This window comes from Pelodiscus sinensis, chromosome 24, assembly GCF_052426305.1.
Source record: "Pelodiscus sinensis isolate ZL-2025 chromosome 24, ASM5242630v1, whole genome shotgun sequence".
NCBI lineage: Eukaryota > Metazoa > Chordata > Testudines > Trionychidae > Pelodiscus > Pelodiscus sinensis.
Genome location: NC_143075.1, coordinates 7,097,608 through 7,114,492, shown reverse-complemented (window position 1 = coordinate 7,114,492; position 16,885 = coordinate 7,097,608). Strand labels below are relative to the sequence as shown.

The 16,885-nt window shown below is 49.9% G+C and overlaps 1 protein-coding gene across 2 annotated transcripts in view; it reads left to right on the top strand.

Annotated features, from left to right (window-relative positions):
- Window positions 1–16,885, top strand: part of SKI (SKI proto-oncogene) — a 165,012-nt gene that overhangs the window by 130,234 nt on the left and 17,893 nt on the right. For both annotated transcript variants that reach the window (XM_075906853.2, XM_014571564.4), the window contains exons 2-3: window positions 15,813–15,938; window positions 16,478–16,593. In XM_075906853.2, the coding sequence (XP_075762968.1) occupies window positions 15,813–15,938; window positions 16,478–16,593 (242 nt within the window). The remainder of the gene's footprint in view (window positions 1–15,812; window positions 15,939–16,477; window positions 16,594–16,885) is intronic.

The window sequence follows — 16,885 nt, the reverse complement described above, 5'->3', positions numbered from 1 at the left end:
TTTTCTAAAATCCTCCCCAGATGTAGTCAGCTGGTAAACCCAGGAGGGGTCTGGGAGTGATTTCAAGGATAAGAGATGTTTATGTCTGGCTCAGAGTTTCTCGGAACAGCGTTGCCTATTTAATTCACACACACTCTGATTTTTTTTCTTTGTGAAGATGCATCAGAAACCTAAAGTAAACTGAAGTTTAAAACGGTAACCCTTGCTGAGAGTGTCTTTGATTGGAAGACGGGAAATACACACTGGGAGTCTCGTTTGCTGAAGTCAGTCGTCAGAGATAATGAGCAGGCAGGGAAGTGCCCTTATCAGGACCAATGTCTGGATCCAAGTGGTTGCTTAATCGTGCCCTTGAAGGAAACAGTAAACCAACAACAAGCTGCAAAAGTGTGTCTGTAGTCCCTCTTCAGCTAACTGTTGGTGACTGATCTCATGCCTAGAAGTCCAGCTCTGTGGATCCAGACCTGCTTTACTGATGGGCAAAGTCTCCTCCACTTCCCTTGGGTCAAAATATGCAGACTCAGGCCTGAATAATCATTTTCCTAAAAGAATTTAACAGCTTGGGAGGCTGACAGGATGGGGTGGGGGTAGGAAGTAAGAAAATTTAATTCTGGAGTTCACTAATAACTTTGAGCCAGTTCAACTGGTAGAACTTTTTTTTTTCTGAATGTAAATGTGTCAAGGCGGGAATAGCTGTCTCTTTCTACCACCCCAACTCTATGAAACAATCTCAGAAATAAGTTCATGTGCTAAACTACACTACAGCCTGTAGCAATCCGAAAGTATCCCAGGAGGTGTGTTCACAACAAATCACAGCCATTTTGTATCCTAATAAATATGCTTCTGTGAATAACAGGAGCCAAGATCTGACCAGTTGACTACATTCACAGCCTCTCTGGAGTTGCTAAGTTGTACTGAGCAATTTGAAAAGAAAATTGTGCCTATAAAATATTGTTTTCTTCCAGGGACATTTTAACACCAAGCTGCAGAGTCAGGGAGCCTTTTTGGTGATAGCCGCGGGAATGAGGAGTAACGGTAGTTCGAACTAGGAAGCCTAGTTCGAACTACCTAGTTCGTGCCGCGTGTAGCCGCGCGGCACGGGGTTCGAACCAGCCGGGATTTAAAAATGGCGGCGCCCGGCTTATGCAAATGAAGCCCGGGAAATTCAAATCCCGGGCATCATTTGCAAGTGCGGTATGCCTACATTACCCCGCTAGTTCGAACTAGCGGGGTAGTGTAGACATACCCTAGGAGATTGGGCTGGGAGATTTTTTAGATGGATCCACTGTTGGCTAGTTGCAAGTGTAACCACCACATGGATCCTGGCCAAAAACTTACTTACAAAATAAAACCCCCAAAAAGCTTTCTTACGCATGGAAGCCAAGGGCCCGCTGGGAATAAACAAAGAATTTTTTAGAAAACTATTTTAAGTTTTGCTTCGCTGCAAATATTTCACAAAAGAGGCTCAGTCTCAGGAATGTGTAAGATTTCGGAATTGTGAGAGAAGCACTTTCTAGGAGACAGAATGGGTCCAATCCCGCCTTCCTGTAAGTGAGTCAAAGGATTTTACGCAGGGGTAAAGGAGAGGAGAATTAGCCCCTTTTGTTCCCAGATCCTTGAGATGAACTTTCTCAAGTACCAAATCACCAAAACTGTGCATCTTGCGTAACATTTTTGGTGGGGCTGTGCCAGTTGTCCGGGTGTTCATTAAGTATAATCAGACTCAAAAGCAAAGGGCTCGGCCGGGAGGTAGGCAAAGTGAATCCATGTCAGGACTCCAGGAGTAGGTGACAGGGATGTAAAAAGTCATTTAAAAATTTCACTGTGTAAGCGCTAAAAACCCTAGTGGTTACATGGATACACGCACTGCGGCATGGAGCTTATCTATAAACTTTGTATGGCAAAGCCCGCAGTGAAACCGGCTCTTTAGCTGGCCCCGCTCCTGGGAAGGTGTCACTGTGGGCTCTGCAGCTGGTCACCTGGAAGCTGCCGGCCCTGCTCTGGGGGAGCTAACATGTTACCTGTGATGGGGGTAGGCCAGGCCTGCCACAGACAGGGGCTACTCTGGCTGGGCCCCGTGGGGCTGGAGCAGCCCCCTACCCACGGCAGGGAGGGAGCTGCTGCAGCTCCTACGGGTTAACCGGAACCAGTAAGCCTCACCGATTACCAGGTAACCATTTACATCCCTAGTAGGTGAGCCCAGTAGCTCCATCAAGGAGCTTTCCACAACGCCTTTTCAAACCACCGCGTAACAGGGGCACTCTGAAGTGCTTTCAGCTGTGGTTTGTGCGGCCTCCCCGCAGGTCAGATGCAGGGCGACAGAGTGGCAGCCAGTGAGCGTGCTGGGAAGGGCAGGAATAGAAAGCAAATACTTCATGTCATCAGGCCTCCCAAAATGACAGGGTAAAATGAATACTTGATGTTTCCAATGGAGCTGTCAGGAGGGGGAAGAGGGAGAGCTCTGGTCTCTGGCTGTCTGGACTCCTGCCACCAAAACCAGAAATGTAATAATAAAAGGGGGGGGGGGGGCTGTAGTAAGGGCTTCCTAGAACTGGTGTTTAGATGCAGTAAGTTTCTGCACTTTTAAATATGTACAGTGAAGTTGCAGTAAATCTTCCTACTGCTCCAGATGACAGTGCTCCGTGCTCAGTCTGTTTCACCGAGACGGGTCATTTGGAGCCATCAGTCTGCATCAGACTAAATATTTTTCTGCAGGCCCTGTGAAAGTACAGTCCTGGATAGAGACCCTTTAATTTCGTATTAATCACCAGCAGGCTGCTTTGCCAAAAGCCTCTAGGAAGCGATTGGAGCTCGTGTCATGGTTGTAAAGGGTGTGGGTGCAAGGGAACTCAGATCTGAACTATGCCTAGTTTGGGATTTTGCAGGAGTTTGTTCATAATTTGGCTGCCTACGGAGCCCGTTGCATGGGCCAAGTAAGCACACTGGGTTTGATTCCCCCCTCGCTCGCTCTATCTGGTTTGACTCCATGTTTTAATGGAGTTACTCCTGATTTGCACTGGTACGAGTCAGAGGAGACTATACCCACACAAGAACGCTTGGGGAGAAGGCTATAACCTGAACCCCTGTGTCCCTTGGGGATTGAACTCTTGAGTTGAAGGAGCAGCTTAGAGTGCTTGTTGGTAACGTGGTGCATGCCATTGTAGCAGGGTCCTAGTCACCCTGCCGTTTGGCCTGTGCAGTGTGTGGTCATGATGACATGTGGAATAGTGTGAACCTACCTTCTGGCCCTTAAAAAGGAACTCTCAGGGGTATCACTGGGGAATTTGTCCATCCATGTGCGGAATAAATTTGGGTAAGCGCACCAAGGCATGTGCAGGTGTGCACCACCACTAGAAACACATACTTCTAGCTGTGGGCACTCTGCTAATCAGCTGGACAGCACCTGAATATCTCCTGGGTGGCTGCCCAAGCACTCACCTTACAGGGAACACAGGCGTTGTGCTCTGCTTAATAACACAACCTGTGCCAACTTTCTTCCAAGACAGAGCTCTGGAGGTGGGTAAGGAGGTTATGTTATCTCTGTTTTTATACCTGAAGGATCTGAACTGAAGTGATTTTAGTGAATCAGCAGCAGCGCTTAGAATAGAACCTAGAAGTCACGTCTCACAGGCCCCATTTCTGATCATTAAACAACACCTTTCCAATGCCAGAACAGATCCCAGGGGGCCCTGACTTCCAAGGAGACACTGAGTGACATGTCTTGCGTACAGAGGCTGTCTTGGGGCCCTTTGCAATAACCCAGCATGCAGAAGGGTTAGGAAAGTTGCACTGACCCACTTTTCATCTCTGATGAAAGAAAGCGCAGCAGTTCCTGAAGGGTTGATGCTTTCAGATCTTCTCTTTGGCTGGTTTTGCTTTTTGGTGAAGGGAGAAAGAATCTTTCTCCCTGGCGAAGGCCGAATGCACATAGGCTTCCTGTGAGCTCGCTGTGACTGCATGGGCTTGTAATGGCGGAAGCTCCTGATCTCTGTTTTGTCTAGCAAAATCCCACGTGGACTTGCCTATCCGGAGTCAGCTGCATGTCATCCATGTAGCTGGTGATAGATTTTCTTTTGCTGCGGGAGGGCAGCCTGACAGATTGCGCCTGATTCTGATTAGGGATGTAATCGTATAGTCAATTAACCGATAAGCTAAAGCTTATCGGTTAATGCTATTGACTATATGCATTTAAATGCAGAGCTGCAGCAGGGGACCGACCCCTACTGCAGCTCCGTATTTCACATGTAGCAGTAACCAGGCAGACAGGCGGCCCAGCACAGTCCCGGCTCATGCCGAATCCGGGAACTACCCCCACTGGGTCTCTGCAGGCTGTCCAGCTCCTAATACATTTTAAATGCAGAGCTGCGGCAGGGGTAGGTCCTGAACCCGGTGAGAGCCAGGACTGAGCGCTTTAAAAATTCTACCAATTACACAATTAGCAAATTACCCGCTTCTTAACATCCCTAATTCCGATATGGATGAACGCTTCGTTTCTTGAGTCAAAGCAGCAGTAGCTAATTTCTGTGTTACACCCCATGCTCCCTTACCCAGCGGTGAGTATGGTGCAGAGGCCTAGACAGAGAGACAAGCTGCATCATTGTTTGTTTGGCTACGAATTTTGGGTTGGCAGGTTTACTTTTAAATTCAAATGAGTGCTGAGGAAAATCTCCCGTCTGACGGCTCCTAGAGAATGATGTTTCCCAGGGTACGTCTACACTACAGCGCTAGTTCGAACTAACTTAGTTCGAATTAGTTAATTCGAACTAAGCTAGTTCGAACTAACGCATCTAGAACTAAAAACTAGTTCGAACTAGCGTTTTGCTAGTTCGAACTAGTAAGTCCACATTGAGTGGACTCTGAACAGGGCTTAATGATGGCCGGAAGCAGTGCCGGCAGGGCATAAAAGGAGGACTTAGAGCATGGAGATACTGTCTCAGGCTAGCCGAGGGCTGCGCTTAAAGGGTCCCGACCCCCACCCCGGACACACAGTTCTAAGGGGTGCCCCACTTGCAAAGAAGTTCTGGCTTGGAGTGCCCTGAGTGCCCACACTGGGCACATCACACCACTCGGCCATCAGCCCGGCTGCACTTGCCGCAGGCTGCCATCTGGGGAGAGGGAGTAATTGGGGGGCTGCAGGAGAGCTTCCACCCCCAGAAGCCCGCAGAGCCAGCCCAGTCCTCCCCATCGGGGGCTCGTACCCCATTCCTCCCTCACCTCCTTCCACTTGCCCTTCCCTAGCCCCCCTTCTTATTGATGTACAAAATAAAGATAACGTTTCTTCCAACATTGACTCTGTCTTTATTGAAAAAAACTGGGGGAGACTGGGAAAAGGAGGTGGGAGAGGGGAAGAGAAAGGCTGGGAGAGGGGAGGGCAACTAACATGATCAGGGGTTGGGAACAGGTCCCAGATGAAGAGAGGCTACAGAGACTGGGACTGTTCAGCTTAGAAAAGAGGAGACGGAGGGGGGACAGGATAGAGGTCTCTAAAAGCAGGGGTTGGGTGGAGAGGGTGCATTCAGAAAAGTTCTTCCTGAGTTCCCATAAAGAAGGACTAGAGGACACCAAAGGAAAGGAATGGGTAGCAGGCTTCAAACTAGTAAGAGAAAGTTGTTGTTGTTGTTGTTGACAAAGCAAATAGTTAACCTGTGGAACTCCTTGCTGCAGGAGGCTGTGAAGGCTAGAACTAGAACAGAGTTGAAAGGGAAGTGAGATCAAGTCATGGAGGTTGGGTCCATGGAGTCCTATTAGCCAGAGGGTAGGAGTGGTGTCCCTGCCCAAAGTTTGTGGAAGGCTGGAGAGGGATGGCACGAGACAAATGGCTTGGTCATTGTCTTCGGTCCATCCCCTCCAGGGTCCCTAGGGTTGGCCGCTGTTGGCAGACAGGCTACTGGGCTAGATGGACCTTTGGTCTGACCCAGTACGGCCATTGTAAGCTCAGGGCTCAGGGTCGGGGGTCTCAGTGGACCCCCTTGATTTTCATGCACACCTGGTCCTGGGTGGCCAGGCTGGCAGCTCTCCTGCCCTAGACGGCCACTTTCCTGTGCCTAGTGCGGAGATCGTGGACGAGGTCCACGATGTCCGCACTAGCCCAGGAAGGTGCCCGCCTCTTGCGGTCCAGGGCAAGCTCCCGGGAGCCGCCAGCCTGGTCCCGGCAAGAGGGGGTGGGCTGGGGGGCATCGGGTGGGTGGCTCTGTGCCGTGCCAGGTGCAGGGTCTGCTAGCTGGGTGCTGGCAGGCTTGCACCTGGCACGGGCACCGTAGCCAGCCCGTGCCCCTTTAAGGGGTCCGGGGCCGGGAGGGGGGCATAGAGTTTCCCTGGTGTTGGCCAGAGTGGCCACCAGGGAAACCTGGGGAGGGCTAGCCTCCCACTAGTTCGAACTAAAGGGCTACACAGCCCTTAGTTCGAACTAGCTAGTTCGAACTAGGCGTTAGTCCTCGTAAAATGAGGTTTACCTAGTTCGAACTAAGCTCTCCGCTAGTTCGATTCAAATTCGAACTAGCGGAGCGCTAGTGTAGCACCTATTAAAGTTAGTTCGAACTAACGTCCGTTAGTTCGAACTAACTTTGTAGTGTAGACATACCCCCAGGGAGCCACACGATGGATGCCCTGCAGGTGGCAATGGACAAGTTTCCCACCCACAGGCCCAGATAGGGGTAGAGCTTTTAGAAGCACCCATGGGCCTTGAGAGTACAAGTCCTATTGGCTTCAGTGGCATTTGAGCTCAGATGTCACAGGTGCTTTTGAAAATCCCCTTCCCTCCCCCCGGTGCCCATCATGTCCTATTTAATCTTTGGCCCTTGTGAGCAGGCCAAAAGAGGTGCTACTTTGGCCCAAATGCTGGGCTTAATTTGTGCCAATCAAGCCCTGGCATCTGTAGGCTTGGTAGTTCAGAGCCCTAGTGTCTCCGAGCTGGGCAGGTCACAGACCTGGCACCTCCAGGCAGGTCCCTGGTGCCTCTTTTGTTACAAACTAAGTACTGGCCAAATAAAAATAAGATAGATTAGCACCGATCCCCTAAGAGCTGGACTCAGACTTCCCATGTTCTTTTAGGCCAGGAAAGAGATCATGCATGGTCGTGGCTGTCAGTCTCTCACCCTAAAGGCTGAATTAGGTCCGTCTAGGCATTTAGGTAGCCCCTGTTATCTGTGCCTCTCTCCGTCATCAGTTGGTTTTATCCGCACGGAGCCCCTGTGAAGTAGGGAGCCCCGTTGTCTTCATTGTGCAGTTGTTGCAAGATGGGCTGAGTGATTTGCCCAAGACCACACAGCAAGTCAGGTACAGAGCCAAGAGATGAATCGAGGTTTCCTGACTCCCAGCCCTGTGCCCTAGCTACTGAATCACCTGTCTAGCTGAGGAGGAAAGGACAGACGGAGCACAATGCGTGTCACTTTTATTAGCCTCCTAAAGGATCTGGGTGGGGAGGAGTCACAGTGGACCACAAGCTAAAGATGAGTCAACAGTGTGACACTTGCAAAAAAAGCAAGCATCATTCTGGGATGATTTAACAGGAGTGTGAGCAAAACACAAGAAGTCCTTCTTCTCTACTGGGCACTGATCAGGCATCAGCTGACGTATTGTGTCCGTTTCTGGGTGCCACATTTCAGGAAAGAGGGGGTGAAATTGGAGAGGGTCCAGTAAAGAGCAACAAAAATGATGAAAGGTCTAGAAAACATGAGCTTTGAGGGAAGACTGAAAGAATTGGAATTGTTTAGTCTGGGAAAAAGAAGACTGAGAGGGGACATGATAGCAGCATGATGGGGGGGGGGAATTATTCTTATCTTCTGAGGACAGGACAAGAAGCAGTGGGCTTAAATGGCAGCAAGGGAGGTTTAGGTTGGACATTAGGAAAAAGTTCCTATCAGGATGGTTAAACTCTAAATTGCCTATAGAGGTTGTAGAATCTCCTTTATAGGAGATTTTCAAGAGCAGGTTGATAAATGCCTCTCCGGGATGATCTAGATCAGGGGGGTCACCAGCTTCATTGCACCGTGATCCCATTCTGGCAACAAAAATTACTGCATATCACCAGGAGAGGGACTGAAGCCCAAGTCCCTCTGGGTATGTCTACACTACCCCGCTAGTTCGAACTAGGAGGGTAATGTAGGCATACCGCACTTGCAAGTGAAGCCCGGGATTTGAATTTCCCGGGCTTCATTTGCATAAGCCGGGAGCCGCCATTTTTAAAACCCCGCTGGTTCGAACCCCGTGCAGCGCGGCTACACGGGGCACGAACTAGGTAGTTCGAACTAGGCTTCCTAGTTCGAACTACCTAGTTCGTGCCCCGTGTAGCCGCGCTGCACGGGGTTCGAACCAGCGGGGTTTTAAAAATGGCGGCTCCCGGCTTATGCAAATGAAGCCCGGGAAATTCAAATCCCGGGCTTCACTTGCAAGTGCGGTATGCCTACATTACCCTGCTAGTTCGAACTAGCGGGGTAGTGTAGACATACCCTACGTCCTGGAGAGGGTGGAGGGGGGAGGGGACAAAGCCCAAGGACTTCAGAAAGTCTAAAGCCAGCCCTGGGAATCCCATTAAAATGAGGTTGCAACCCACTTTGGTCTAAATAACACTTAGTCCCGCCATAAATGCAGGGGACTAGACTAGATGACGTCTCAAGGTCCTTTCTGGTCCTGTTGCTCTATGATTCTTCAGGACTGGCCAGGCTTCTTTGGTGAGTATCTGCTTGGTCCCAGTATACTGCAGCATCGTCTTTGCAGCCATTCCATGCTCTCGGGGTAGGTCTCCTGTCTGGGTGCGTGCCTGGATCACAAGTTGCCTGGGGATAAATGTGCAAACCACAAGTCAAGAAGTATCCCTGTGTCTCCACACCATGCTAGTATTTGCAGCCAGTTATAAGCTTCACAGACACCTCTGCTTTCATGCTGTACAGCTGAAGAGGGTCACAGCCTTGCCCTGTGATGTTGACCTATTTGGTCAGGAGGCTGACACCCATGCTGTAGGTTATTGTGTGCCGTGCCGTTGTTTGCTGCTTTAGTTTTAATGTATTTTTATCTTTTGGTGTCTGACACGTTTTGAACCCCTCAAGAAGGGTATCTTTGAGGTTTCTTCAACCCGGTATCAGACTGGCGTCTGGTCTTGTGGTTTTAGCCCTTAGTCAGAAATCCACTTAATTTTCACGCCCGAATGGCGTATCTGCCGAGACAGGAAGCTCCACCCTTTCTTATGGTGTAACTGAACTGAGCTGTTTGCAAAAGCTGCAGTGTGAACAATATGCCATAATGCTCTGCATAGATTTATGGGCCTATTTCTTCTGATTTTGCTGCCACTCGTTTCAGGGGAATGCATCCCCTGTGACTTCATAGGCATTATTCCTGAGGTACGCCCGTATCAGGGAGATAAAGAATCAGATCCATACACACACAAGTTCCTACTTCTTTCGAGGGGTCACATAAAGAGATGAAAATGGAGGTTTCTTGGATCAGTGTGTGTGTGGTGAGGGACATTTAAAGCAACCATGAAAAAGATAGATTCTTGTTGCAGTAGGATTTATTCCAAGTTCTTCTCCAGAGCTGTGCACCTCTATCTCCCTGGGGTGAGTAGATGTACATGTAAAAATTGTGCATTACTATGGCTTGCTCTCCTGACAGTCTCCCTTCCCTCCTCCGATGGACTGAATAATTCATTCTTGATGGTGACCTTGGACCTTCTGGGCTCAGCCCTGTGTTAGGAGAGGTGCGGAGCTGAGCGGCCAGAGGATGGAATTGTGAATCACAGTTCCTTCCCGCTCTCACGCCCTTGCTGGAGTCTGGGAACCTGGGGGGTGTTGCTTCCCCCCTTAGTGCAGACTCAGCTTTCCCCTAGGTGGCAGTAGTGGCCCCATGCAGCCTGTCCCCTCTCCCCGCACCTAGGACAGTGATCTGAGGAGTTGATCAGGGCAGTGGGAAAGGGTGGGAGCCAATCTTAGCCCATCTGCAACCAGATGAAGCCAGGCAGCAGTCCAGCCTTCAAAGACACTGCCAGCCAAGTAAGATAAAGTGATTTCTGCTAGTATTGTTCCCACGTCCCCGATCCGTTTCAAGCTCCATTTAAAAGGAAGGGGCAGGGTTGGGGGAAAGACACCCTCTGGCCTCATCAGTCTCCGCACAGAACATGCTCCGTCCCTTTCACTGTCTGATTTCCATGCAAAGATGAATCGGTAACCCCATGCAGCGTGGGTCACTGCACCTGCTTCCAGCCTGTCAGCTATTCTCAAAGCTACAATAATAGCTATAGTGGCCAGCCTTGCCCTGCATCACTGAACTCAGAGCAAAAGCCGGGAGTTTTTCTTTTCTCACTTGCTTTTGCCCCCTGCTGGGGGAGGGGCGGCTTCCGTCACACCCACCCTGGGAAGGATTAAAAATCCATGGCAATGTGCAGGAGTTTACCCCATTTTAACAACAGTAGGTTGCGGCGGGGGGGAGGTCTGGGGTAGGATTAGACGTGGCTGTGGTGAGATCTGAATCGGAGATTGGGTCCCTTCAGTTGGTTCTCTTTGAATCAGGGACAGCCCTGCAGGTCCCATCTGATCCACCCCTGTGTTCCTAGCTGGGGAGCCTTGTATCTTTCTGCCCATCTGCCCACCACTCTCCACCTAAAGTTCATGCTCCTACGAGGCCCATTTCTGCTCTCGTTTGCACCAGTGTAAATCGATAGCCTCACGGTGCTGGGAAACTGGAGTGACGGGCGGCAGAAGGAAACCCTGGCTGGTTGGGTTTGCAGAGGTTGTTTGCTGCTTGGTTTCAGAGACCAGAGAAACAGGCATGTGCGCTTGTTTGCCTGTTGAGTACAGGGTCAGATTCGAGAAGTGCTCCCATAGACTTTGGCATCCCTCAGGATTAGGCCCCAAGCGAGGCTACTGCTTTGTTTGTAGGTTTGAGCTTATCCACCACTGGATAGCTGCTCACATCACAGCAGGGCCTTAGGCAGACACACGAACATACACACCTAGAGCACTTCCTGCTTTGTGCTTTAAAAAAACCCTTCAACAGATGTGGGCTGTAAGCCCGAGGTGGCTCACCACGGTTAGCCACTGGTGGGCCGATGCCGTTTATGTACCGGTGCATCCACAGGTACCACTGCTTGCAGCTCCTATTGGCTGCAGATTACTGTTCCCAATCAATGGGAGCTGCAGGAAGCAGCACAGACCGGGATACCATTCCCCGCATATCCCATTGGTCGAGAACGATGAACCAATGGGAGCTGTAAGGGGCCATACCTGCAGATACACTGGTAAATAAAGCCGGGGGCTAACCCTGGAAAACCGCATCCAGCTTACAGGCCATTTATTGCCCCCTGCCCTTGGGGAATAGAGAAGCTGGGAGAACAAAAATCACCCACTCAGCCCAAATGCCTCCAGCCGGAAACCAGCTAGAGAGGAACTAGCTGGTAGATCCCAGAGGGAGCCCCCAGGAATGATCTCGATTGGCTTGCAAGTGTGCGAGCCCCCCGTGTTCATTCTCTTGGCCTGAAAAGGAACTTTCAGGTGCCTGGCTGGGCTTGCCAGTTAACTCCTGATCCGTGTGTTTCGGTGGTATTGAGTTTGCAGGAGGGAGGGGTATCTTTCTGAGAAGCAGCGGGTAAAGGTTGTCTCCACTGATTTCATGCTTTGATAACACAATACCTAGTCGAGCTAGCATGACACGTCAAATGGGAGCTCATTTGGCCAAAATCCAAACTAGCATGAACAGCCCCAGTGCTTCTGTGGAATGATAGCATCACAAACCATTGTTCTTGAGCAACACAAGCGAAGGGGGGAAAGGTAAAGGAAACAGCGATTTCTGCTTCAAGCTTCTCAGAATTTCTTGCACACATCAGTGGGGCGGGGGAGGGGGGGGCAAGAATGGAGAAAGGCCCTTTTAAATTCCACCTGTGAGCATCTTGTATGTGGGAGATGTTTGGATTGAAATAAAAGAATTTTCATCCCCACATGATCTACTGTAGGGATGAGCAACCTGCTGCCCATTGGGTGTAGCCTGCGAAACGTTTTATTTTTACTGCTGTCCACGCTCAGGGTTGCAAAATTCCACTTGTTTCTGTCCACGTCATTTTTTTCTTACCAGCATTACTAAAGTGATGTGCAGCGAAACTACCCTCTCCTGGGAGACTGTCTTGGTCACAACAATCTTGCGGCCCCCTGAGATGAAGGAGAGCCACTCATGCAGCCCACTTACTAGCCTCGGTTGCTCATCACCGAGCTATCGTATCTCCCCCATGCGGTTACTTTGGCCACGATGAAAGCGACAGAGTGATACTTTTGTCAGTCTTATTTATTGCCAGCTGAGCGCCTGTCCTAGCCTGGAGTACAGTCGGTGAATCATATGGAAGGGGGAGTTGTGCTACATGCCTTGTCAGACTTTTGCGTTATATTGTCCATACTATGCGAGTGGTTTTGTCCTTTCCCTTCTTGTCATCGTCCACCTCCTCAACCCTGATTTTTTTTGAGTGGTTGTTCACACTCCCAGGGCGTAGGAAGATCAGATTCTGCCTATTTCATCAGCAGACTCTGCTTTGCAAAGCAAAAGTCATGCTTGGAGGAGAGGCATGTCGTAATGCTTTCTCATTGGCTGCCCACATGACCTCTCTGCTGCGCTTCTTGGTCATCGGTTGACCGCTTTTGACACTTATAGATCATGAGCCTTTGATGGGTTCCTGGCAAAGCTGCTGCCGCTCACTGAGGAGGGAACAAATATTTTCAGGGGCTCTGCCCAGACAGATAGGGATGTAAGGAGAAGGGACACCACAGGGCATTGTGTGATGGGACAAAAAGCGACCCAGCTTTTTTGGATTTCAAAGCGTTATCCCCACTTCTTCATGAGCAGCTCTGCTTCTTGAGTCATCCTTGTTCACGGAGAGTGAGAAAGCAATTACTGGTGGTGTTACAGTAGTACCCGTCACCACGGTTGTGCCTAGGGGCAGTCTCTGCCCCAGAGAGCTAATAATCTGAGCAGCAGACGGAGAAAGGGTGGAAGGGGAAACCGAGGCAGAGGGCGGTGACATGACTTGCCTGAGGTGTGCCAGCAACTTGGTGTGTGCAATAGACTGCCTGGCTTCCAAGTCACAGTCCAGTGCCCTGCCCACAAGCCAGCCCAGATTCTCAGAAATGCCAGTACCGCACGGTGGAAGATGATGTTGCTTCATTTAGAACAATCGACATGGGCTATCAGCAGCTGTTTTTCGTGTGTCTGTCTGTCTGTCCGTCTGTCTGTGTTTTTCTTCCCACCGAGGTGCGTGTGTTTCTTCTTTGCCCCTGTTTTACCAGGATTCCCCATCCCGGCTCCGGTGCACAGAACAGTGCTGACTACTGGCAGTGAGGGGCAGGGATTTTTTGCTGGTTTACTTCTCTTTTGTGCCGCTTGGGCTCCCCCCTGCCCCTTTCCCCCGGCCTTGGCTATCAGCCTGGATGGGAGGGGGACAAACGGGGAGGGTGGAGAAGAAGAAAGGAGACGCATTGTCCCTTGAAAATGCAAATGAGGGATTCTATATAAATATCTTTCCTCCAGCCTCTTTAAGTCTTGGCACTTTGCTCCCCACTCCCCAGAAGCTATTTGGTTTTGCACTGGCCCCGGGTTCAAGTCCATTAGGGTGCTGTCCGCGGGTGCACAATGCTGGGCCCGGGGTGGCTGTCCTCCCTCCTGCCTGAACAGAATGTTCTTCTGCAGCTGAGCGGGTAGCGCTGATTTGGGGGGGGGGGGGGGGAGATGACTGGTCTCTTCTGCTGAGTCTTGCCACCTGTTGCCTCTTTCATTCCAGGCCCCTTCCTCTCCCCTCCCCACATTGCTCACCATCCCCAGTGGATAGGGCTGGGACCCGCCTCGCCTGCCAAATACCATTCTGATGCTGTCACTGCTTCTGCACAGACAGCGTCTCTGAGAGCAGCAGCGAACCTTTTCCCCCCACCCGCTGCCCGGTGCTTTCCGCAGAAGGCATGTCAGAGTGCCCCTTTCGCGCTGGCGGAGGAGGAGGGGCCGCAGCACGGACATTTCCAGACTCAGCCCAAAGATATAAAAGGCTGGCGCTGAGCCAAAAGAAGCCCTTGCAAATCCATTGACATTGGTATTTGGCACCAGCCCGGGCTAATTTTGCACTCTTGGTTACTCACGCATACACCGTACCTCATCTGCTGTGTTTGGGAAGGCGCCCCCACCGCGCGCTCACCTTGGAATGCAGTAGTAAGAGGTCCGTGCTGGGTTTAATGATACAGCACGAATCAGGCCGTAAAAGACCACGAGCAGCCTGCCAGATGAACTGGCATTAACTAGAGACTGGTTAGCTTGAGCTACAGATCTGCCAGGCTGCTCTGGCACCCATAAAAGCAGCAGATTTGATCGTGCAGTGGCGGTCAGAGTTATCTCCAAATTAAGGCTACTAAGGGTCTAACTCTAGGTTTTGCTGTGAGCAGAGTGGACAGGGAAGTGGCCTGGATGTCTGGAGAAGGGAGGTTGAATCTCAACTCTGCCTGGAACACCCTTCGTGAACAGTGGGTCAGTTACTCCATGCATGATCTCCAAGAATAGTGGCTACTGGCAATTTTCCCTCTAATTTGTTCCATTCATGTGTGGAATACATTTTGTTATGTGCACTGAGGCATGTGCAGATGTGTACCACTAGGAGAAATATATGCTGCCAGCTGTGGACACTCTGCTAATCAGCTGGCAGACATTTGAATCTCTCCTGGGTGGCTGCCCAAGCACACAGCTTGCAGGGCACTATGGCATGGGGTGACTTTTTTTTGAGTGCTCAACTTCAGATGCCTTCAAGGGGCCTGATTTTCAGATATTACTGAACACGTGCCCTCTAAAAACCAGGCCTCTTCCAGGGGGCCTCAACTTGTACACCCAGAATCAGTGGACACTTGTGAAAAATCTCAGTGACACTTACTTGCCTTTGTCTAATGCTTTGTAATCAAGGGACGAAAAAGCTCTGTATAAACACACAGTCTTGGGATTATTGCTGGAGATTGCTCTGTTGTGCTGCCTCTTAATAAGAGCCTTGTTGGACAGCAATGTGGAAAAGGAACGAGTTTTCCAACTCCCAGAAAGAAAGTTGGTGTGTTCTTGTTTTATTATTTGTACTCTTCATGCAGAACGAGGTCCAGGGCCCGTCCGCTAGCCGTGTTTGTGCTGGCCATGCCTCAGTCCGGAATCCCCCGCACACCAGTGAAACCAGTAGTTACCAATTTTTTTGCAAGCCACCCTGGGACTGTAGGAATTGTATTTCTTCGTGGTGTTGAAGGAAAGGGGTCCTGCTTGCCAAAGGACTATTTTATGCTTGAGGGTGATTTATAGGCCAAGCTGAGGCACTTGTGGAAAAGGCAAAGCAGCTCTTGGCAGCGCCCCCAAAATCCACTGCAGCTGTGGGGTAGTGAAGTCATCGGCATAACAACCATTGCAAACAGAATAACAAAGTCTGCTCTGTTCTCATTTAAAATAATCTTTCCAATTCAGGAACCACATTAAAATTTACCTTTCTGCATACAATAATAATAAAAAAGGCAGATACTTCTTAGAGGCACCGTGTGAATAGCTAAGTTATATTTACACTTCATTTTAGCCCTTGTATCGTAACGTCGTGTCTTGCCATTTATGCTTTAATGAATGAATGAAGCCAGTGTTGTGCCCTGGAATACATTTGTCTCTTTCCCTTTGTCTCTTTCCATTTGCAGCTCTCCACGGTGTAGTCATGAAATGACAGTTCTGTTCAAGGGATTGCGGGGAAAGATCAATATTTGTTTTAAATATCACCTTTTATCCTGGCACCAAATTGACTATGCAAAGAATAATTAGTAAATCTCTGCTCCCTCTCCTCCTCTTCCTTTCAGGTCTCTTCAGATCCTCCTGCTTCCAAAAAGCCCAAAATTGATGACTCTGCTTCCCAATCTCCAACTTCTGCTGAGAAGGAAAAGCAATCCAGTTGGTTGCGGTCCTTGTCTGGTTCATCCAATAAGGTGACTCTCAAGTAATACACTTGCCTTGTTGCTTAAAGTCGATTGGTGGGAAGCAATTTGTGCTTGGTCCCTCCTTTGAAGCCAGTGGGACCAACACCAAAGATGGCTTTGGCCCATGCTTTCTCAATGAAAGATGTTCTCTGCTTTCCCCGAGGGACAGTGAGTTACGGTGCCCTTCCCCTTCTGCCGCTGCCGCTCAGTGAGCAGTGGCGTGGCTGTGGAATGAAATAAGCAGGTTCTTGATGCCTCAGCCATATGGGAATCCTGAAAGGCCCTGGAGTCCCAGACAGTCTCTTGCAAACCACATATTTGTTGGCAAGCAACAACTGGATGGGACTTTAATTCTCATCCAATTCTGCTCCTCTGGTGAAAAGCGATAAGCAGTTAGGTCCAGCCAGCTGCCCCTGCTGAGGAATTGTGTGAGAGGTAACAGAACCCAAGTGCGCGCACATGTCAGTAACTTTCCTTTGCAATGTACTCAGTGGTGACCAGTTTTTGTTTGTTTTTTCTCTTCCTTTCTTTCCTTCCCGCCTTTGCAGAGCATTGGTTGTGTCCATCCCCGTCAGCGCCTCTCTGCTTTCCGGCCTTGGTCCCCCGCGGTTTCAGCAAATGAGAAAGAGCTCTCCACACATCTTCCCATGTTGATCCGAGACAGGTAAGAAGACTTGGGCCCATGGGGTGGGAGGGCGAATCGATGTTCTATGAGAGCTATCTCCTTTGTGGATGTTCCCTTGCACTGATATTAGTGACCGTGTTTGGTTCAAGTAGTCTGCTGGTAGTGCAGTGAAAACATTTGCAGCCACCAGTGATTCTAGGGAGGGAAAACAAGAAAGTGGCAGTATTTATGCATTCAGTAATTCAGTTACCTTGAGTGAAACGTGTCTCACAAGTTTGCAAAATGAAGGATCTGTGTTGCTAGTTTGGTGGTGCAAAGACAAAAGCATTTT